Source organism: Sturnira hondurensis, unplaced genomic scaffold (assembly GCF_014824575.4).
Source record: "Sturnira hondurensis isolate 20B ecotype Veracruz unplaced genomic scaffold, ASM1482457v3 Scaffold0011472, whole genome shotgun sequence".
NCBI lineage: Eukaryota > Metazoa > Chordata > Mammalia > Chiroptera > Phyllostomidae > Sturnira > Sturnira hondurensis.
Window position 1 is genome coordinate 670,322 of NW_028084103.1, and position 22,142 is coordinate 692,463.

General features: G+C 40.4%; 3 protein-coding genes across 4 annotated transcripts; 2 read left to right on the forward strand and 1 right to left on the reverse strand.

Moving 5' to 3' along the window:
- The first annotated feature begins 393 nt into the window (after positions 1 to 393).
- Positions 394 to 4,023, forward strand: RPL36A (ribosomal protein L36a). Its single transcript, XM_037060195.1, is given in 5 exon segments — positions 394 to 519; positions 917 to 1,022; positions 1,246 to 1,313; positions 3,282 to 3,404; positions 3,949 to 4,023. Coding segments are annotated over 5 exon segments (429 nt in total). The 5' UTR covers positions 394 to 408; the 3' UTR covers positions 3,970 to 4,023.
- A 1,206-nt stretch (positions 4,024 to 5,229) lies between these two features.
- Positions 5,230 to 14,532, reverse strand: GLA (galactosidase alpha). Of its 2 annotated transcripts, XM_037060196.1 has the most exons (8): positions 14,202 to 14,532; positions 10,761 to 10,935; positions 9,554 to 9,731; positions 8,718 to 8,809; positions 6,584 to 6,745; positions 6,233 to 6,430; positions 5,523 to 5,864; positions 5,230 to 5,485 (listed from the first exon to the last, which is right to left on the reverse strand). In XM_037060196.1, exons 1-7 carry the CDS (start codon positions 14,408 to 14,410, stop codon positions 5,580 to 5,582), a joined length of 1,299 nt encoding a protein of 432 aa, XP_036916091.1. In that variant the 5' UTR covers positions 14,411 to 14,532; the 3' UTR covers positions 5,230 to 5,485; positions 5,523 to 5,579. The 2 variants fall into 2 exon arrangements, with proteins under 2 accessions (XP_036916091.1, XP_036916092.1); XM_037060197.1 differs by lacking the exons at positions 5,230 to 5,485; positions 8,718 to 8,809 and having other exon boundaries at positions 5,548 to 5,864; positions 9,498 to 9,731.
- A 133-nt stretch (positions 14,533 to 14,665) lies between these two features.
- Positions 14,666 to 21,068, forward strand: HNRNPH2 (heterogeneous nuclear ribonucleoprotein H2). The gene is made up of 2 exons (XM_037060198.1): positions 14,666 to 14,790; positions 18,888 to 21,068. The coding sequence occupies exon 2, from the start codon at positions 18,940 to 18,942 to the stop codon at positions 20,287 to 20,289; it is 1,350 nt and encodes a 449-aa protein (XP_036916093.1). The 5' UTR covers positions 14,666 to 14,790; positions 18,888 to 18,939; the 3' UTR covers positions 20,290 to 21,068.
- Positions 21,069 to 22,142: the final 1,074 nt, after the last annotated feature.

The following is a 22,142-nucleotide window of genomic DNA, read 5'->3' on the forward strand; positions in this document are numbered from 1 at the left end:
CAACACATTTGTTGAATGGACGAACTGGCCATGTGACAGATGAACTAGAGCACTGGCTCCCTCCAGTGAGCCAAGCCTTCAGTGAGCCAGAGTTGGCTGTAAAAGATGGTCCCAGTGTCCTTGAGGTGGAACAGGAATGGAACGTGAGGTGAAAGGCCCTTCCACCTGACCCTAGTCCTGGCTTCCACCGCGAATAGGGAGACGGAAGCCAGAGTGGCTGAAAAAGCACTGCTTCCTTCATTTAATGCTGCACCAAATCAGCGTCTGCGGAAAGTGATGAAGTGAGGAAAAGTCTTGCTAGAGGGTGGGAGAAGTCCCAGGCAGAGCCCTTCCTTAAGCCCCCGTCCGCGGCACCAACTAGAGTCCTCTCAACCGCTAGAGGGTGCTGGGCATAGAGTCTTAGACTCTATGGTCTCTCCCATGAACTCCCATGAGGAAGTGCGACTAGGAACCGCCTATATACTTTCGTTTCCGGCCTAGGTTCTTCCTTTCCGTGCCATTAGCGCTCTCGCAAACATGGTAGGACTTTGGGTTGGGACACCTAGTATCCAGTGTAATCTTCCCTCCACTGTGGATGGTGCCATCCGGGATGGGTCCAGGCGCCTCCGTGGACTCGTTGTAGTAAAGAAACCCAGTGTTGCTGGGTTTGACCCAGAAGGAAACCTGGCTTCGGGGCTAGGAATTGAAGTGGTGGGATCTGGCGTAGACGTAACCGGGAGTGGAGCAAATACGCTCTGTTTCCACTTTGGGACTCGTCAGAGGCTTCAGTACGTGAAGCACATGGGGCTGGACCACCTTCGAGTTAGCGAGGAATTTGAGAGTCGAGCCCTTGTGGGCTGCCTTAGTGTGAACTGGGTCGGCGCTGTGTCATTGGCATCTGATAAACATTGCACTTTCTGAATGGTTTATTTACTAGGTGAACGTTCCTAAAACCCGCCGGACTTTCTGTAAGAAGTGTGGCAAGCATCAACCCCACAAAGTAACACAGTACAAGAAGGGCAAGGATTCTCTGTATGCACAGGGTGAGATGGTCTCTTGTATGGGATTTGGTTTGAAGTTGGCATTTGTGTTAATAGTAAAATACCCGAGCCCGGACCCCTGTCCTGCCCCCACCATCCTCTGGCTTGGGTATTAATAGCCATTTCTGCTGGAAACCCCAAGAGGAAAACTAAGACAGTTTTCCTGGGTGGTGGTTGTGGTTTATCATCCTTGGTGTACTGTAATAAATAACTTTACTTCTCCCAGGGAAGCGGCGTTATGACAGGAAGCAGAGTGGCTATGGTGGACAGACTAAGCCGATTTTCCGGAAAAAGGTGGGTAGTAATTAATACCTGACATGTGTCCCACTGACTAGTAAAGACCTTGCATTTGTTGTTAGCCCACACACCTGTACAGTATAGGAATGTTTTCATAGTTGGCAGCGAAGTTGTCTCAGTCATCTGCAGTGACATACCTAGTAGACAGCGGAGCTGGGAGTACAACCACCTAGGTCTGACTCTAGTCTACAATACTGCACCATTGCAATGTTTATATTTTTTTCTTTCCCTTTGTGAAAAGGCAAACATCAAGTTAAGGACTGTGTGCCCAGCCTTTCTAAGGATTGAAGTTTGAGTGCACAAGTATAGTCTTTGCCCTGTTTCTGTCATATCCTAGGGAATCCTCAGCTCTTCCTTGCAGTAAGAATTCTCTTAATTTTTGTGTCTCTGCTCAGAAGCTGGCAGTGAGTCTGCTACCTATCTCATGAAGTCATAAAGCTCTTTACCCAGCACCCTCCTGAATTCTGTCATTTTCAGACTGAATGTGTATTTGTTTCCATCCCAGGTGATTTGGCTACTCTTTAACGTACACAGTGCCTGCAACAGCAGTCCCATGAAAACTGTTCCTTGTGGCACTTTGCTCTTAATCTAGCTTGGTACCAGCAAGTCTTAATGAGTGGCTTGAGTGTTCATTTATCATTTCAGGTGCAATAAATGATTTAATCTCAAATTGCGAAAGGGATGCTTGCCTTAATCACATTCAGATAACTTGTTCAGAAAGTGGGGAGTTTCCAGCTAGGTTTTGGGTTTTTTGAGAACTGCAAACTAACAGCAGTAGAATTCTCATAAGAACAGTCTTCAAGTTGTATTCATGGGGAGTGTACCTTGAGTTAAAGCAGAGGTGTCAAACCTTTTGGCATCTCTGGGCCACACATTAAAGACACAAACATGAAAACTGATGAGCAAAAAAAAAATGGTTTGGGGTAAATTTACACTTTTGCATTGGGCCACATTCAGCCATCCTGGGCTGTGGGTTGGATACCCCAAAATAGACTTAAATACACAAACTCTAGATGTAATTGTAGGTAGATTCCAGAGAATTGATAGATCTCAAGTAACAGTTGTTAACCCTATTTAATGAATTGTGAAAGTTGTGTTTACTTCATAGTGCATGGACTGGATGACCCATTTTTGGTTGTGTGGAATACTTAACTACGTAAAGCTGTTAAACAGCCACAAGTTCAAGTGGTATGATGAGTACATGTCATAAGAAGCCCTCTACGATGTCTGGTGTGAATGGAGAACTTGATGGCAATTAGATAACCTGACACCTTTGCTGTTACTGGGTTGGCCCAAAAGTTTGTTTTTTCCCATAAAATATAGTACATGTTTTTTTATTTTCACTAATAACTATTATTGAGTATGTGGGCTATATCCCATGTGGTATGAAGTTGATTGTTCTGTGTCTCAATTTGATTGCTGTTAACTTCAGATGGTCTACCTGACCAAAGAGCATCATCAGTGAGAAATCTCCAGCACAAAACTTTGCAAACCACTTGATATGTTCAGTCACAGATGCTCAAATCTTTTTTTGCATTTCAATTGTGTTTTTACCTTTCTTGAAGTAATAAAGCTTAACATTCTAAAATGTGACCTCTTTTCTTGCATCTTCAATTTTAAAATGGCTACACAAAGATTCACTAATTTTGATTTTTTAAAATGCATGCTGATACAACAGCTGTCAAAATGCAATCAAGCAAAATTACTTCAAATGCAGTTAGAGACAACTAAGTTTCAGTAGAGCTATCTTATGGAAAACCAAATGAACTTTTTTGCCAACCCAATATATTCTCTTTAAAGCCACTGGTGTTTTCACATTTCTGTTTTCTCCCTATAGCTAATGACACATTGTCACAAGTCTATCATTTGCAACACTTTGCTTGAAGGTAGTACATGAGCCAATGTAGTCGTATTTTTGAAGAAAGATTTTCTGCAGTGATTTATGAAAGGTATCATTTTTTCCAGGCCAAAACTACAAAGAAGATTGTGCTGAGGCTTGAATGTGTTGAGCCCAACTGCAGATCTAAGAGAATGCTGGCTATTAAGAGATGCAAGCATTTTGAATTGGGAGGAGATAAGAAGAGAAAGGTATACAATTTAGGGTGGAAGGTTGAACATTTCTGCCCACTCATTTATTCTGGCATCAAGATCAGGACTAGTCCTTTTTTTTTTTTAAGATTTTATTTATTTACTTATCTTTAGAGGGGAAGGAGAGAGGGAGAGAAACATCAATGTATGATTGCCTTTCGTGTGTCCCCTGCTGGGAGTTGGCCTGCAGGGAACCGGCCTGCAACCCAGGCATGTGCCCTGACTGGGAATCGAACCTCGATCGTCTGGTTCGCAGGCCCGCGCTCAATCCACTGAGCTACACCAGCCAGGGCTGAGGACTAGTCCTTTTAAAGTACTTGATTCTTGACTGCTGTGGCTCCGTGGACTGAGTGCCAGCCTGCAAACTAAAGTACTTGATCCATAGCTGAGGTGCAAGGTTTTGGTGGTGTTTAGCATGAGTAGGAAAGGGAGAGTGAGACTTACCTTCATAAAGAATGGTGATCCCTGTAGGCATAGACACTGCTTGATGGAGTTAGAGGTTCTTTGCAAAGTAAAAAACCTGTTTTTTTCTTTTCTGTTACAGGGCCAAGTGATCCAGTTCTAAGCTTCATTTTTTGTTTTATTATGTGACAATAAAATCATGAGGATATGATATCTTTACTTCATGTGGTTGGCATTGGTGTATTTGGGTGGCAGATAAATTAGTGTCATACAAAGGGAAACTTATGCTTAATGGTTCTTCTTGGGTGCTTTACTCCTTTTGAATTGAATCTGATTGGACTCACATGTGATGGTTTAGTTTGGCACTTTAATCACTCAGGGCTTCCTGGGATACCTTTTTCTGTTAGGAAGTACTTGTTACTGCCTATCTAGGGATGTAAGTAGAGACCTGAAACTCTTACAGGGTGAGCTCAGTAACAATTACATCCATAGTGAATGTAAAATTGACAGAGTGAAATAATTTGTCTCACATACCTTTGCAACTTCAGTCATTTAATGAGGAATTTAGGCCCTGTTCTCTAGGCACTATTGTACTATATTACATGTCTTCAGACTTCTCATACCACCTGAACAGTTTGACCCACCCCCTCGAGTTTAGTAGATATAAATTTGTTTTATGAAAAGAATTTAATTTCTAGTGAATTAAAATCAATGGAATCTGGCAGTGTTAATATATTTGTTTAAAAGCCTAACAGTTTCAAATTCACATCCCTTTTGTCTTTGTATACTTTTTTTCTCAATTTAAAATTTCTTATTAGAGAGGGAGAGAAACATCAATATGTGGTTGCTTCTCATGCACCCCTTACCATGGAACCTGCCTGGCCCACAACCCAGGCATGTGCCCTCACTAGGAACCAAACCAGCAACCCTTTAGTTCACAGGCCACCAATCTATTGACCCAGACCAGTGAGGGCTTGTTTTTGTATACTATTAAATATATACTCAGCTCTTCTTACTTATGCAGCAAAACTGGATGGTGAAGCAGTTGCTACATTTGGTGAGTGAAAATGTCTCATGGAGAAGTCTGCTTCCAAATTTATGTGTCTGGGTGACTAAGTCTGGGTTTACCAATTTCGTTGCAATTTTCTTTAACTTTGTTTTTTAAAGATTTTATTTAGAGGGGAAGTGAAGGAGAGAAATATCAATGTATGGTTGCCTCTAGTGAGTCCCCTGCTGAGAACTGGCCTGCAACCCAGGCACGTGTCCTGACTGGGAATCGAACCAAGATCATGTGGGTCACAGGCCCACGCTCAGTCCACTGAGCTACACCAGCCAGGGCTCGTTGCAATTTTTTATCAAATGACAATAATTAGTCCACCAATTTTGTTGAAAATAACTGGTACGCACATGACAGGCAAAGGAATTATTAAAACATACTTTGTATTTTGAGTGGGCCTTTTGTGCCCTAATTTTTTTTTAGTGAAATTTTACATGAGGAAATGACAGCTGTAGTGGGGTAGTAACTTTGGCAAAATACACATTTTTTAAGGAAGCTTTTATTTTTTAAACCTCAATGGGGGGGGGGGCAATGTTTATTGATTTTTGAGGAAAAGAGATTGATCAATTGCTTGAGAGACATTGATCAATTGCTCCTTAAGTGCCCCAACTGGGGATTGAACCTGCAACCTGGGTATGTGCCTTGACCTGGGATTGAACCTGCAGCCCTTTGGTGTATGGGATGATGCTTGCTCCAACTGAATCACCCAACCAGGGCTAAGGAAGTTTTTTAAATGTCTGGCTTCTACTTAGCAGAAGCAAAACAGTACCTGTGGGATTTATTCGAGTTTTTAAACAAGAAGTCCATTCATAAAACCCAAGCTTTGTCTTCGTAGGGAGGAGCTCTGTGATAAAACAGGCAGGATTGCAGGCCACTCCTTGACCCAGGGATGCAATATTGACAGTATAAGAGCGAGGTCCACCAATCTCCTGCAGGTTCACCATAGCCACAGCCCAGGCTAAGCTAGAGAGAGGGCGTTCCCACACCTCAAAGTTGTCTTCCTGAAAGGTAAGTCAAGAAAATAGGTCATAGCTTGGTAATCAGCACTAAGCTGCCTTGTGGAATTTAGTCTTATTGTCAGAACTAACAAACCCTTACAGGAAAAATTAGTTATCCTGTAGCATGTTTGGGAAATAGTGATTCTAGCAAAAACCTTCATTACTGATTATATCAAACTTAAAAAGACATTCTCAAAAGACCAGTGCACATCTTCATATGTAACAGCTTTAGGCCTAAGACAGACTTGGAACTTGGGTGTAAAGCCATCCTAAACACCAAAATAAACATTTGGATGAATTGTAAATAGAAGGTAGGAGAACATGTTCCTGGCCAAGTCCACTTTTCACACATACAACATTATTTACTATACCTTTCTAAGTAGGTATCCCTGTTTGCCCAAGGGGTCCTGGTTGATGGCAATTACATCCTTATTCTGAAGGAGCATTTTGGCTTGAGGGCTGATGTGTCGGAGGTCATTGGACATGAGTAATGGAGCTGCCATGATAGCCCAGAGAGCCATCTGAGTTATTTGCTGATCCCAGCTGAGGCCAAAGTTGCCAATCACTAACTGGGACAAAGAATGACGACAATTCAAATGAGAAGACAGAAGCCACCTTCCAGGGCACCCTGACATGCCTGCTCAAAGGAACTGATATACCTTGAATGTCAAGTAGGAAACACCCACTTCAGGGATTTGAACACGGAGGGCTCAGATTCTTACCATATCTGGGTCATTCCAACCCCCTGGTCCTGCAGCACTAACAATTGTCTTTTGGTTAGAAGATGTCCACTCCAAAATACTCTTTACACTCTGCCAAGAATCATAAACGTCTCCAAAATTTCTCCAGTGATTACAGTACTGTCGGATTTCTGTATAATTGGGCTGGGAAAACAGAGTTCACTTCCATTTATTTTCTTTTAAGTCTTGCAAGAGGAACAGTCAAGTTTAAAGGAAGCACTTGTAACTTTCTCTTTAGTTTACAGCTTAAAGATCTCCAGGAAGAGAGCTAAATCCTTATTGGAATGGAATTTCATTGTAAGAAGTTTGCTTCAGAAGTAGGCAATGTAACTTAAAACCCCTACTTAAAATGGCTTAAACAATGTTTATGCTGGAAATTTGCCAAATGGTAACTAAGTACTGGGATTATGGAGTATTTAAGTTTTTTTCACAACTCACCGTATTTTCAAACTAAAATGAATTATCTATTGCTTTTATACTTAGGAAAAACAAATAATAAGTAAAAACAGCCGCAAAATTACATAGAACTCATCAAACATGATAAGGGCCACCAGGGAACATGTATAAAGGACACATGGACAAAGCCAAAGGGGGTGGGGGGAAGGTGGGGATGGGTGGGTGGGTGGGGGCGCCCATGATGGAGTGAAAATGGAGACAACTGTACTTGGAACAATTTCAAAAAGAAAGCAACACTAATATTCGCACTATTTTAAACTAATTGTGCATATTTGACAAGGACTCTTGGATTCCTGTCAGATACAAAAGTAGAGAAGTCAGTTTCCTCCAAACCTGTGGCAATCCACAATAAGGACTATCATGAATCACCATTTAAAAAGGCAATCTGAATCCTAGGCATATAATTTGTTAATGGAACAAATTAAAGTTTGTAAATAGGCACATAGGATATCCAAGGTTTAAGACGAGTATCAAACTCATTTTCAACGGGGGCCACATTAGCCTTATGGTTGCCTGTTAAGGGCTGAATGTAATTTCAGGACTGTATAAATGTAACCAGTCCTTAACTAGGGGCAAGGAGTTCAGTGCTGCTGCTGGGTGGAAACAGAGTGCGGGGCCGGATAAAACAAGATGGAGGGCCAGGTTCAGCCTGCGGAACTTGTGCTTGCCACCTGTGGTTTAAGATGTTGAGAAACAGGTGAAAAGTATATTACAGAGTTTATTATAGAAGGAAATAACAGGGATTCATTCTATAATTATTCAATACTTACCATATACTAGGGATATATTGATAAAGTCAGACAGTGTCCCTGCCCTCCTGGACCTTCCTTACATTCTAGTAGAGGAGACAAACCAGCCAGTCAACACATAATTCTATATAGTCCTAAGGGCTTAGTTGGAAACTGAACAGGTTAATGTAGTCGAGAATGAATGGATAGAGTACTACTTTAATAGAGTAGTTAGAGAACACCAGTCTAAGTATGAGGTACCTGGTCTGAGACCTCAATGTTAAGGAGCTGAGAAATTTGGGGGAAGACTGTACAGGCTGAAAACAAAGAGCAACAGGCCCTGAGGCAACAATAGGCTTGGAGTGTTGGAAGGACAAAAGAACAAGAGTGTGGTGAGGGCAAGTGACCAGAAATCAGGTTGGAGAGGTAGGCTGGGGTGAGAACAGAAGAGTTTGACTATATTCCAAGTGCAAGGGGAAGCCTGTTAAATGTTTTAAATAGGGGAGTGATATGATTCCAGCTACATTTTAACAAGAACACCTGGGTGCTGGTTGGGAATTGGATGGCGGCAGGGAGAGAATGGAAGTAGAGAGGTCAAGCTGTTGGGAGCAGTTTGGGTGTGAGATTATGGTAGCTAGAAAGACCAAGATGGATGCAGAGAGAAATGAGCTGATTCAGGATTTATTTTGTAGATAGTACCGATAGGATTGCTGATGGATACATTGTGAACCTTAAGACAAAGGGAAGAATCAAAGATGACTGACTTCCCAAGTGGTGATAGCAGTGGGGATGGTAAGAAGTGGTTGGATCCTGGGAGTGATGGTAGGATGAGACTGTTAAGTGGAGTGGGACTTTGAAGAAGACGACCTTTGTTCTCAAGTCCTAAAAATCTATCACCAAGGTTCTATCAGATTCTGGACTCACTACCTCACCTTCTGAAAGGGCCACATATAAAGGGGCCACTCACAGGAGTACACAATGCTTCTGCCAGTCTTGTTCAAGGCCAAGGACATGCGTTTATAACCTGTATAAGAAAACAATGAGTAAAATAAGGGGAGGAAGGGAATTTCCAGTGGTGGCTATATAGTTTAAAAAGAAGCTGCTTGGCCCTGGCTGGGTAGCTCAGTTGGTTAGAGCGTTGACCCCATATGTGAAGGTTATGAATTCGATCCCCATTCAGGGCACATTCAAGAATCAACCAATGAATACATAGTTAAGTGAAACAAGAAATTGATTTCTCTCTCCCCCATCCTGTCTCTTTAAAATCAATTACACAAAAGAGCCTATCTAGAAGGGCCATGTTTATATTTTAAACCAGCAGCAGAGACAGGTGGCTGCTCTATGCTGAAACTGTGTCTAACACGTCCTAGACTGCTGGGATTGTTCTGAGGATGAAGTACGGGATGATGCATATATTGAGAAAAGGCAGGCATGAAGACGCCCCTTTTCTGACAATACATGACATTCTGATGCTTTCCCAAATGATGTTATGGAGAGTTAGAATTCCTATTTGTAATGAATTCAGAGCCCTCGAATTAAAAGTGTACAATATTAGCCATAGTTAGGCAAGCATGGATTTTCCATTGCATGAATGAATGAATAAACTGAAAGAAGAAAAGAGGTAGGAGCTCTGGCACACTGAGAATAATTATTTCCAGTATTGTGACTGGGTACTTAAAATGGGAAGATTAGTTCTGTGGATGCTCAGTTACCTTGGCCTCAAAGTTCTTCTCTTTGCTCATGGCTAAATCTCTTGAATGAAACATACCATCTGCCAACTGTTCCACACTGTCACAGTAACAACCATCAAATTTTAGCAGATCTACTCCCCAGTCAGCAAAGGTCTCGGCATCCATGTCATAGTATCCAAAACTCCCAGGGAAGCCTGCACAGGTTTTTTTCCCAACATCTGCATAAATCCCTAGCTTCAGTCCTTTGCTATGAACCTGAGAAGAGAGGAAAGAGTTACCACAATAGAAAGGCAATCATGAAACAGAGAGAAGCACTCCAGTCTGTAAGAAGAGACACATACACTTCACCAGGTATCAGGGGCATTTTTTTTCACAAGCTCCCCAAATGATCCAGATGAGTTTGTTGGGAGACAGAGGAAATTCTCCAGTCCTCCTGAGTTCAAACTACACATACAAGCTATAGCACAGAACTGAAGAGAAAGCTATCAGCCACTCTAATCTTCCTCTGCTGGCTACCTAAAAGTTACCTTTCCAGGGCAACTATAGATTTATCTGGACACACTCTTCTTGACTAAACATTAGTTAGGCTCCTCTGAGTCGTCTTGTTAAGTAGGCCTCAACCTTGGCCTTCAGTGCCCACTTAGCAAGAATCCTACTGAGTCTTCCTCCCACTCTCTATACTTGATCAAATTCCTTATCTCCCACCTGTGATGTCTAAGTCCTTAGCCTATCTTTGGCAAGAATGCTTCTTCCCTTGATGTCTCTCCTTAGTAATTTTCCTCCTAATTTTCACTGACCCTCCCAATCTGCTTGTTCGCTATAAGTCCCCACTCTTTGTTATTTTCAGAATTGAGCTTGGTTCCTCTTACTGCAGCAATACTAAATAAAATGACTTCACTGCCTTTAACTAATGTTTGGCTGTATTACTTTTTAACAATCTCCAGCAAGAATCCCTCCTATCTTCTAAAATTCTAGTTTATAGTACAATTGCAATACTGTTCAAAGCTTATATGGGAACAAATGTACACATATGTCAAAAAACAAGCTCCTTTTTATTCCCAGAGAATTCAGTTGTTTCAGCAAAAGGAGAACTTATCTAAGATGGACCTCAAGAACTAATGCAAAACAGGTATCTGCTGATGGGATGAAAATTCCATCTGATAAGCCTTATAATTCAATATTGAGATAATGGCACCTATTTTACTTTCTAAGTGTTTTTGAGTAAGCTTCCATACAGAAGTGTTTAGTCTCCTGAATGAAAAGGAAAATTATCCATAAACTCACGTAATTAGCTAGGTGGTGGATCCCACTAGGAAAGCGTATAGGGTCTGCCTGAAGTCTGCCTTTTGAGTCTCTTTGGGCAGCCATCCAACAGTCATCAATGCAGAGGTACTCATACCCTACTTCCTTCCAGCCATCTGAGTCCATGAGATCTGCCATTTGCATGAAGAGCTTCTCACTGAAAGAGAAATCCCAAGAATCATTACAATTCATTAAACAAGTGACTGGGTATCTCCTATTTGTTAGGCATCTTGGGATTTTCCATTTCTTTCAACCCAGTAATAGTCAGGTAGTAATCACAACCAACGCGAGTTAAAATGGACTGGGCCCTTTTTGTTCTCCTTCCCCTCCAATCTTGATATTTCTACCCTAAGATGCCTGGACAATTATAATAGAAATGAGAAATGCATGAAATTGAAAAGGCTATTAGAACTATGAATAAAGTTCAGTTAAGTTAGAAACTACACAGTTAACATAATCAACACCTTCCTTAGTTTGTATCAACTTCCTTTCTCCTTAGGTTATATCAACAATAACCTGGTTGGAGAAAAAGATACCATTAACAAGAGCAACCAAAAAAAGCAACAGGAAAAACCTAAAATACCTAGAGATAAATTTAAGATGTTATTTTGCTCCTGGATAAGAAAACTCAATATTAAAAAGAAGTTAATTATCCCTACACACCTTCACGCATTTAATAAAACCATGAACAAATCCCAAAAGGACTTTTTAAGGAACTTGGCAACATGATCGGAAAGGTTCACCTAAAAGATTAAACATGTGATCATTCTCCAAAAGATAAATGAAGCTGCTCTAGTACCAGTAGCATTAGAATACATAGATCAATGGAATTCAAGAGAAAGTTCAGAAAGAGATCCTTCCAGCCATTTGGTACCATGGAATTTAGTTTATACTAAATGTGGCATTCTTTATAGGAGAATAATGGCCAGATGAATTAAATATTTAAACATATGGAACAGGCTGACAGGGTCCAGAGGGGAGAGGGGAGAGAATCATAGGGGAAAAGGGGATGGACTCACATGAACAAGTATAAAGGCCACATGGACAATAACTAAGGGTGGGGGGTGGAAAGGGGAGGGAGGTGGGGAGCATGGGGCGGGGGGCGGGCAGGGTTGGGAATATAAGACAGAAACCTGTACTTGAGCAAGAATTAAATAAAAATTATATTTAAAAAATATTTAAACATTTTAAAAACCCATAAACATACTAGTAGAATACATAGGTGACTATATTATCTTCAGGCAGGAAAGGACTTTTTCAGAAATAAAGGAAAAATGATATTTGATATATAAATATTAAAACCAACACATAGCAAGAACCACCATATTCACAACATACAGTAGACAAAAAAAAAAAAAAAAAAAAAAAAACCCCAAAACCAGGCAANAAAAAAAAAAAAAAACACCCCAGAACCAGGCAACCCTCCAAAACAAAAAAACATTCCAATTGAAAAATAGGGAAATAACACAAACAGGCAACCCATAAAAGAAATCATGCAAAGAGTCAATTTAACAAATGGAAATAAAAACACCTACCAGACTGGCAAAATTTTTTTATTGTTGTTCAAGTACAGTTGTTTCCATTTCCTCCCCACGCTCCCTACCACCCCAGCCACCCCCACAGACTGGCACAGTGTTGGCCAGGGTGTGGGGAAACAGGCATTCTCATATACTGTTGTTGGGAATGTGTATTTGTAAAACTTTTTGGGAGAACAGTTGAATATGTCACAAAATGAGCATACATTTGGACCTAGTAATTAGACTTTTTAGGAAAGAATCAGGTGATGTAGAGTGATGCATAGTTTTGTTCATAATAATGAAAAGTTGAAGAGCCTTAATAGCTAGCAACAGGAATTTGCTTTAAAAATTATGGTATATACATGCCCTGACTGGTGTAGCTCAGTGGATTGAGTGCGGGCCTGTGAAGGAGATCGTTGTGGTTCGATTCCCAGTCAGGGCACATGCCTGGGTTGCAGGTCAGTTCCCAGCAAGGGATGCACAAGAGGCAAACATACATTGATGTTTTTCTCCCTCTCTCCTTCCCTTACCCTCTAAAGATAAATAAAATAAAATCTAAAAAAAAATATTGTATATACATACAATTTGCATTTATGAAGCTCTTATTCTGTGCCAGGTACTCTGCTTACATTTAGGAAGGGTAATTAATTTGCCTAAGGTCACAAGGCTAAGTAACTATGAGCTACAATTTGAACACAGGCAGGCAAAGTTCAACTTTGTTAACAGTTCACAACATAAACATGATCTCATTTTCACTGAATAGAATGAAAGAAGAAATTTGTGTTATTTACTAGAAAACTATTCCAAGGCTGTATATTAACATTTTAACCATGATTATTTCTGAGTGGTAGAACAAGGGAAATCATTATTTTCATTATATTCTTCTTTACTATCTACATTTTTTGCACTGATCATGTATTAGTTTTAGAATCAGTTATAAAAATAAGACAGTTACCACTTAGAAATTAAAAGGCAAAAAAATATATATGTGATGGGCACAATTGCCACACAGTTTACCCCAGGTCACTATGGACTTATGCTGAAATTTAGAAGGGCAATTAATTCTGTGGTGTTTGATTAACATCTTGATTTTATCTGTAAAGCTGGAAAGACGTTCATAGGAATAACTATGGGCACTGGCATGTACCATAACCACTGCTTTTAGAGGGGCCTCTGTACCGTATGTGTCTTTATTATGTTTAAGAACTATTCTGTTATTAACCAGTGTCACATCAAGAAACAATAAAAAAATGAACTCAGTATGACAGACGGGTACTAGACTTATCAGAATGACCACTTTGTAAGTTATACAAATGTCTAATCACTATGTTTTACATAGTGAAGCTAATATAATATTGTATGTTAACTATAATTGAAAGTTTAAAAAATTAAAAAAAACAATCTTACATATCCTTTTGAGTCAATTCCCCGAGGTAAGAGCTGTTACTGCCAGCCCTGGCCAGGTAGCTCAGTTGGTTGGAGCATTTCCCCATATGCCAAGGTTGCAGGTTCAATTCCTGGTCAGGGCACGTACAGGAGTCAACCAATGAATGAATGAACAGGTAAAGCAGTGTATCAATGTTTCTCTCTCTCTCTCTTTATTTCTTTCTCTCTCTCTCTCTAAAAATCAAGAAATTAAACAGAATGTTATTCCCAATTTACAGACACAGAATATGTGGATCAGATATTCTGATAGGAAGCAAGGGCCCGCTGGATGGACTTCCATCCCAGAAGGTGTCATACAGAGAACATTTAGGGCTAGTCCCCATCCGGGACGGTATGCTGGGAATAAAAAAGCAGCAGCAGTAGGAAGATCTCCCTCAGGCTCAAATGTTCCCGCTGAGACCCTCTACCCCTCCAAACACAGGGAAAGGTGAGTGGAAGGGGTACCCAACGTCTCCGATACCTGATACAGGAATCCGGCTCTTCTTCGCAGTCAGTGTTGCACATGAAACGCTCCCAGTGAAGCCAGCCCATGGTAGGGGTCATTGCCAAGCCATTGTCCAGGGCCCAGACCCCAGGAATGTCCCAGAGAACCAGGGCCAGGAAACAAAGTGCCAGCACGCAACCTAGACGCTGGACTCTGCTTGTCAGCTTCATTGTCACAGTAACCATACATAACAAATTTCCCCGGTAAACTGGGTTTTTAAGTTTAACCTTAATTACTGGAGTTACGTAAAGACGTTCTTCCTCAGGCAACTGGGACGGTCATCCCCAGAGGCAGACCAATGATCAGTCACGTAAGACGCACCGCAACCAATCACACTCTTTCTTTCTTGACATTGGCCTGCCCTATTTTCATACCGGAAGGAAGTGTGATACTTCAGTGATCCAGAGTTTAAGCCAAAAGTTGTTCACGTGACTGACATCTCACATGACGTAGATGCTCACGTGATCACTCGCTTACGTGAGCAGAAGTAGTTCTGGTCGTCGTTTACCGTCTTGCTTTAGCCGTTTGAGGGAAGAAGGAGGGACATCATCCGGCACCGTTAGAGGTTGGTGTGTAGGTGGGAACTGGGGACCCAGGGGTGGTGATGATGAAGATGAAAGTGGGGTCCGTGGGCCGCTTTCGCTTTTCTCGCTCCTTGCTTTTTCCCCTTCCCCGCCCCCCCACTCCCCCATCTCAGTGCCGGGAAGTCGCGTTTGCTGCGCCTGGTGGGGAAATGGTGGACGTCCGTGACTGTGTATGGTTTTCGTGTATCTCTGTCTGGGTGGGTCTCAGGAGACCCTTAAGAGACACCCTAAGGCGAAAAACGTTTAAAAACCACGTCCGTGGATTAGGAAAAACATGTTGAGACCTGTGGTCTGAGTGCTGGTCCATCCTTTCGGGTACTGTCTCCACTGCCTGATTGTCTGCCTGTAGGGAGAGGCACCAAGTCAATTTTATATGTAAAATCACATCTAGGTAAATGTTACATGCCTGTCGGAGGTGCCCGATAAATATTTTTACTGAGATGAATATTTAAATAACATTTATTTTTCTACTTATAACAGCAGTTTACTGGTTCAATTTGGAACATTCGAAAATAACAGCATTCTATGTTTTAAAAATAGTCATAATTAATCACCCAGAGGTAACTACTCAGCATTATGGTATATAAAAAGTATCTATATAACACGCATATAAGTAGACGAATACTTAACACACAAATGGAATCCTGGTTCCTACTTCAGCCAGCAGAGAGAAGTGGCCTCAGGAGATACTGTAATGAAGCAGAACTTCCCTGCCACTACAGAGAGGATGTTAAGGCCCAGAGTGCTGCAGGGGCATTAAATGAAGTGGGTCATCCAAGAGCTAAGACAGGCAAAAAATTAGTCTGAAAATCTATTGCTCTGATCTGAAGATGGTTTATAGGAAGACTCTTATCACTACATATACAGTGTGAAAGGCACATAATTGGCTGTTACTGTTTGTTGAATTGAGTCCTCTGTCGTTTTGTGACAGTTAGTACACTTTGTGCTTTCTAAGAGGCCCAGTGTTCCTACACTATGTCAAATAAGCCACCCACCTACCAAATTAGAAACTTTTATAAAATTTGCTATAGCAAACCCTAAAAAAGCAAGCATTTTAATTTGTGTGTTATTTTTGCTGAAATAAAATTACTTTGTACAAAATTAAGAATGCACCAAAAAATCTTAAACAAAATTGAAAAAGCATAAACCTACCAGTGGGAAACCACTATTAACATTTGATACATTCCCCATGCATATATTTTTCCTAACATTGTATTTGAAATTCCAGTTGCAGTGATTTTTAAAAATTAAACCTATATAGTAGTATATAGGGTAAAAAGTGAAAATCTACTTCACTCTTTGGACTTTCCAGTTGTTTTCTCCAAAAAAAATTGTATTATATGCTTCCAGATCTTACTATATGCATTTGCAAACATATATATATATATATATGTATATATATATACACACACACACACATGGATGCTTGTGTATAAGTGGGATCATACTATACATATTTTTTCATTTAATATGTTATAGAAATCCTAGGTCAGTGTATATCTTTTATAAAAGCATTGTAGCTCTCCATTTTAAGGGTAAAGTATAATTCATTCAACTATCTCCCTATTGATGGATAGTTAAGTTTCTAGTTTTCTACAATTGCTGACAGTGCTGCAGTGAACATTTGTGAGTGTTTCAGTTGACCAGGTTTTGGAAGGAATTCCAGCAGGGTTAAAGAATATATGTTTTTTACATAGTTGAGATTATAAAGTAGCTGTGATCTTGGGTCACTTAAGATTATACGCATAAGTAATTTCTTTTTTTTAAGATTTTATTTATTTATCTTTAGAGGGGAAGGGAAGGAGAGAGGGAGAGAACCATCAGCGTATGGTTGCCTCTCATGCATCCCCCGCTGGGAACTGGCCTGCAACCCAGGCATGTGCCCTGACTGGGAATCGAACCGCAATCGTCTGGTTCACAGGCCCTCACTCAATCCACTGAGCTACACCAACTAGGGCAGGCATAAGTAATTTCTTATGTTATTAAACATTTTTATAATTTTTAAAAATTAAGTGTGTAATATTCTTTTTAATTTTTTTATCCCCACCCAAGGACATTTTTTCATTGCTTTTAGAGAGAGAGGAAGTGAGAGAGAGAGAGAGGGAGGGAGAGAGAGAGAGAGAAAGAGAAACATCGATGTGAGAGAGAAACATTGATTGGTTGCCTCCTGTATGGTCTGGGACCAGGGATCATACGAGCCTGGACCAGGGATTGAACCCTCAACCTAGGTGTGTGCACTGACCAGGAAGCAAACCTGCAACCTTTGGGTGTATGGGAGAATGCTCTAACTAACTGAGCTACACCGGCCAGGGTTTTGTCTTTCTTTAATAAAATACCTTTCAATGAGTATATAGCTCCATAAATCTTTGTCTGAATTTCATATCATTCCCTTAGGGCACATAAACTGAAGTTGATTTACTGTATTAAAAGGCATGAAACATATTTCCAAATTGCTTTCCAGAAATACTGTACCAACTTTCATTCTTCTGGGTTTGTATTAGTTTGTGAACCCTGAATATAAGCATTTATTTATCCTCACTGTTTAGGTTTCACTGTCTTGACGGGTGAAAAGTGGCAATTCTGGTTTTTACATGCATTTCTGGTGGTTGATGAGGTTTGAACGTTTCCCAGACTCCTCTCCTGTATCCTCATATATCTGTTCCCCCGTATGTTACTAAGTCCCACAGTCCACTGCTTAGAATGCCTAGATAAAATATTTCCTCCTTTTAAAAAACTGTTGTTGCCTTAGTTAAGGGGTGTCAGACTCATTTTACCAGGGGCCACATCAGCCTCGTGTTTGCCTTCAAAGGGCCGAATGTAATTTTAGGATTGTATAAATGTAAATACCCCTTCACAGTTCATTGAGAGCTCTGCAAAGCTGCAGGGTAGAAACAAAGTGCAGCCAGATGAAATGAGGTGGAGGCTCGGATTTGGCCTGCGGACCTTGTGTTTGCCACTTTTGCCTTAGGTGAATCCTTAACATATCTCTAGGAGATCAGGTTTCTAAGTGATCCTGCTAGTGTCATCTCAACCCCCTCTATTTGAGTGTTACACGGTTGCCAGGACGATGTATCTGAAAGGCTTCTGAAGATGTCAGTTTCCTCCCCTCACTCCAGGTAGCTCCCCTGTTAAAGGCCCTTAAGGTTTGTCTATCAGATCAGGCCTTTGGATCTGATCTTTATCTTGCTAGCCTTATTTCCTGCCTTGCCTCTTGCTATTTTATATTCCATAATACTTAAAAAATATTATGGACCCCTGAACCAGTTAGTCTGTTTCATTTAACCATTCCGTGCCAATTGATAGAATTGACCAGCCGTGCCCTGCTCTAATGCCACCCTTTCAGCCTACACAGAATTCTGTCATAGTAGAGACAATGTTTACTTGCCCTTTTGTTTTTAGTAAAGACATATAGTACTCCCATGGGACCATAAGTCCTTTGTGAGGTTATTGATCCTTATATGCCAGAGCCAAATACTGGACCTGGCAACTGAAAAATGTAAAATGAATGCATGAATTCCCCACAATGTCTTTTTCCACTTAATTCTTAGATCTTAATGTTCCCCTGATTTCATGAACTTATGTGAGTTCTTTATATAAGGGTATTAATGCATTTGTTACAGGTATCTTCTCAAGTGTATTATTTGTCTTCTGTTTAGTATTTTGATGTGATGGTGTTTTTATGTAATCATACATAGCCATTTTTAATTTTACCATCTTCCACTGATTGTGTTGATGTTAATTTTTACTGTTTTATCTTTTGACTATGGTGTTATAATAATATATGGTCAATGTAGAAATCTTAGAACATACTGAAATTTCCAAAGAAAAATTCCCTGAAACAAAAAGCTTCCATAATTCTACCACCCAGAAATAACCACCATTAATGGTATCCAACTCATAATAGGTACCGAGTAAATAATTGTTAATGAATTAGAAATTTTTGTAGTCTTTTTGTTTATATGAATGCCTTATCAAAAAAAGCTATTAGTGTATTTGAATTTTGTATTAATAGTTTTCTTTTTTCCTCTTACTATATTGTGAACGTTTTCCATGATAATAGTGTTCTCATTTTTTTCAGCTACACTGTATTTGCTTTGAGCTGAGCTTGCCATCAAGAGCCTACACTCACCATGATGCTGGGCACAGAAGGCAGGGAGGGTTTCGTGGTGAAGGTCAGGGGCCTACCCTGGTCCTGCTCTGCTGATGAAGTGATGCGCTTCTTCTCTGATTGCAAAATCCAAAATGGCACATCAGGTATCCGTTTCATCTATACCAGAGAAGGTAGACCAAGTGGTGAAGCATTTGTCGAACTTGAATCGGAAGATGAAGTGAAATTGGCTTTGAAGAAGGACAGAGAAACCATGGGACACAGATACGTTGAAGTATTCAAGTCCAATAGTGTTGAAATGGATTGGGTACTGAAGCATACAGGTCCGAATAGTCCTGATACTGCCAATGATGGCTTCGTCCGTCTTCGAGGACTCCCGTTTGGCTGTAGCAAGGAGGAGATTGTTCAGTTTTTTTCAGGGCTGGAAATTGTGCCAAATGGGATGACACTACCGGTGGACTTTCAGGGGCGGAGCACAGGGGAGGCCTTTGTGCAGTTTGCTTCACAGGAGATAGCTGAAAAGGCCTTAAAGAAACACAAGGAAAGAATAGGGCACAGGTACATTGAAATCTTTAAGAGTAGCCGAGCTGAAGTCCGAACCCACTATGACCCACCTCGAAAGCTCATGGCTATGCAACGACCAGGTCCCTATGATAGGCCAGGGGCTGGCAGAGGGTATAATAGTATTGGAAGAGGGACTGGGTTTGAAAGGATGAGGCGGGGTGCGTATGGTGGAGGGTATGGAGGATATGATGATTATGGTGGCTATAATGATGGCTATGGCTTTGGGTCTGATAGATTTGGAAGAGATCTCAATTACTGTTTTTCAGGAATGTCTGATCATAGATACGGAGATGGTGGGTCCAGTTTCCAAAGCACCACAGGGCACTGTGTACACATGAGGGGATTACCTTACAGAGCTACTGAAAATGATATTTACAATTTTTTCTCACCTCTTAATCCCATGAGAGTACATATTGAAATTGGACCTGATGGCAGAGTTACTGGTGAGGCAGATGTTGAATTTGCTACTCATGAAGATGCTGTGGCAGCTATGGCAAAAGATAAAGCTAATATGCAGCACAGATATGTGGAGCTCTTCTTAAATTCTACTGCAGGAACAAGTGGTGGGGCATATGATCACAGCTATGTAGAACTCTTTTTGAATTCTACAGCAGGAGCAAGTGGTGGTGCTTATGGTAGCCAAATGATGGGAGGGATGGGCTTATCCAACCAGTCTAGTTATGGGGGTCCTGCTAGCCAGCAGCTGAGTGGTGGTTATGGGGGTGGTTATGGTGGTCAAAGCAGTATGAGTGGATATGACCAAGTTCTTCAGGAAAACTCCAGTGACTATCAGTCAAACCTTGCATAGGTAGAGACGAAGCGCTAAACAGCTACTATATAAATAAAAGCTGTTCATTTATGAGAGTTGAGTAGAATGGGAGGGCTGTCTAGCATATCCAATATGACTGGTAAATGGGAAATACTGATTCTGATCACTCTTGGTCAGCTCTTTTTCTTTTCTTTCTTTCCTCTATTTTTTAAGAAAACAAACAATAACACTTGCATTACAGGCTTGTGACTTATGCTTACTGTAAAATGAAAGGCAAGGTTGTTTTCAAAATGGTAGGCTCAGTAATTGAACACTGAAACATTCATCTAGGATGTAATAACAGTTCAGTATTGACCATAACTGTTAAAACAATTTCCATCTTTCCTCAAGTTAGTTATGTTATAGGAGTGTACCTAAGCAGTAAGCATATTTAGGTTAAAGCAGTTTCACTTATGTTAAATGTTGTTACACCACAATACATTGAAAACTTGGATGCATGTTGAGAAACATGCTCTTCTGTAAAACTCAAATATAGGCACTCTGTCTACGATTCAAAGTGAAAACATTTGGCATGTTTGTTAATTCTAGTTTTTTTGTTTATTATCTTGTAGGGCACGTGAGTGTATACTTAACTTTTTTTTTTAAGATCTGGGGAAATTTTGAGATGTAACACCACACCAATCAGTACTTTAGGAGTTGGGTCATGTCATTTGTATAAAATTTTGAAGCTTTGATTTAAATCTTTTCTTGTATTGTGATTTCCATTAGATGTATTGTACTAAGTGAAACTTGTTAAATAAATCTTCCTTTTAAAAACTGGAAAAAATCTACAGCTTGATTTTTATTATGTTCTGTCATATGAGCCATTTTTCCCACAGTCCTCTGCTGTTGAAGTTTTAAATTGTTTTGAGTTTAATTATTATAAACATACATTAACATCGTAATTCTTGCATATATCAATTATTTTTTTAAAGATTTTATTTATTCATATTTAGAGAGGAAGAGAAGGAGAGAAATATCAATGTGTGGTTGCCTCTCGTGAGTCCCCTGCTGGGAACTGGCCTGCAACCCAGGCATGTGTCCTGACTGGGAATCGAACCACGATCGTGTGGTTCACAGGCCCGCACTCAATCCACTGAGCTACGCCAGCCAGGGCCATATATCAATTATTTTTAAGATATATTCCTAAAAGTGTGCTGAGTCAAAGGCACACATATTTTAGAAGATTTTGATTTGTATTACTGGGAAGATTACGGTACTTTGTGTTGCCCTCAGAAGTGTGCAATTTTTGCTCTGGCTGGTGTGGCTCAGTGGATTGAGCATTGGCCTGTGAACCACAGGGTTACCAATTTGGTTCCTGGTTGGGACACATGCCTGTGTTATGGGCCACATCTCCAGTGGGGGTGCAGGAGAGGTCACCACACATTGATATTTCTCTTCCTCTTTCCTTCCTTTCTCTCTAAAAATAAAATCTTTTAAAAAGTGTGTGTTTTTAACTTTTATCCCCATGGCCTTCTCAATCATGCACATTATTCTTGATCTTGGCCAACTTGTTAGTTGAAAAATGGTATCCCAGTGCTATTTTAATTTGTATTTCTTTGATGAATATTGAGGTGTAGCAACTCTGTTCCTAAACTTAACCACCATGTCTACAGGACTATTGGGCTACTCTGGAGACTACTTAATCAAGACAGTATCTTCCGAAATCCAAAGAGGCAAAAGCAAATAATGCTCTTCTGTTTGTTTAATCATAAATGAGAAGATTTAAGGCACCTTTATATGTTTTGAAAAAGTAGGCCTCTGTTATAGAAATAATTGTCTCTTCCATAAATTAATAGTCTGAACACCCTTTAAGGTTTTTCAGAGCATGTAAACCTTAAACCAGTGGTTCT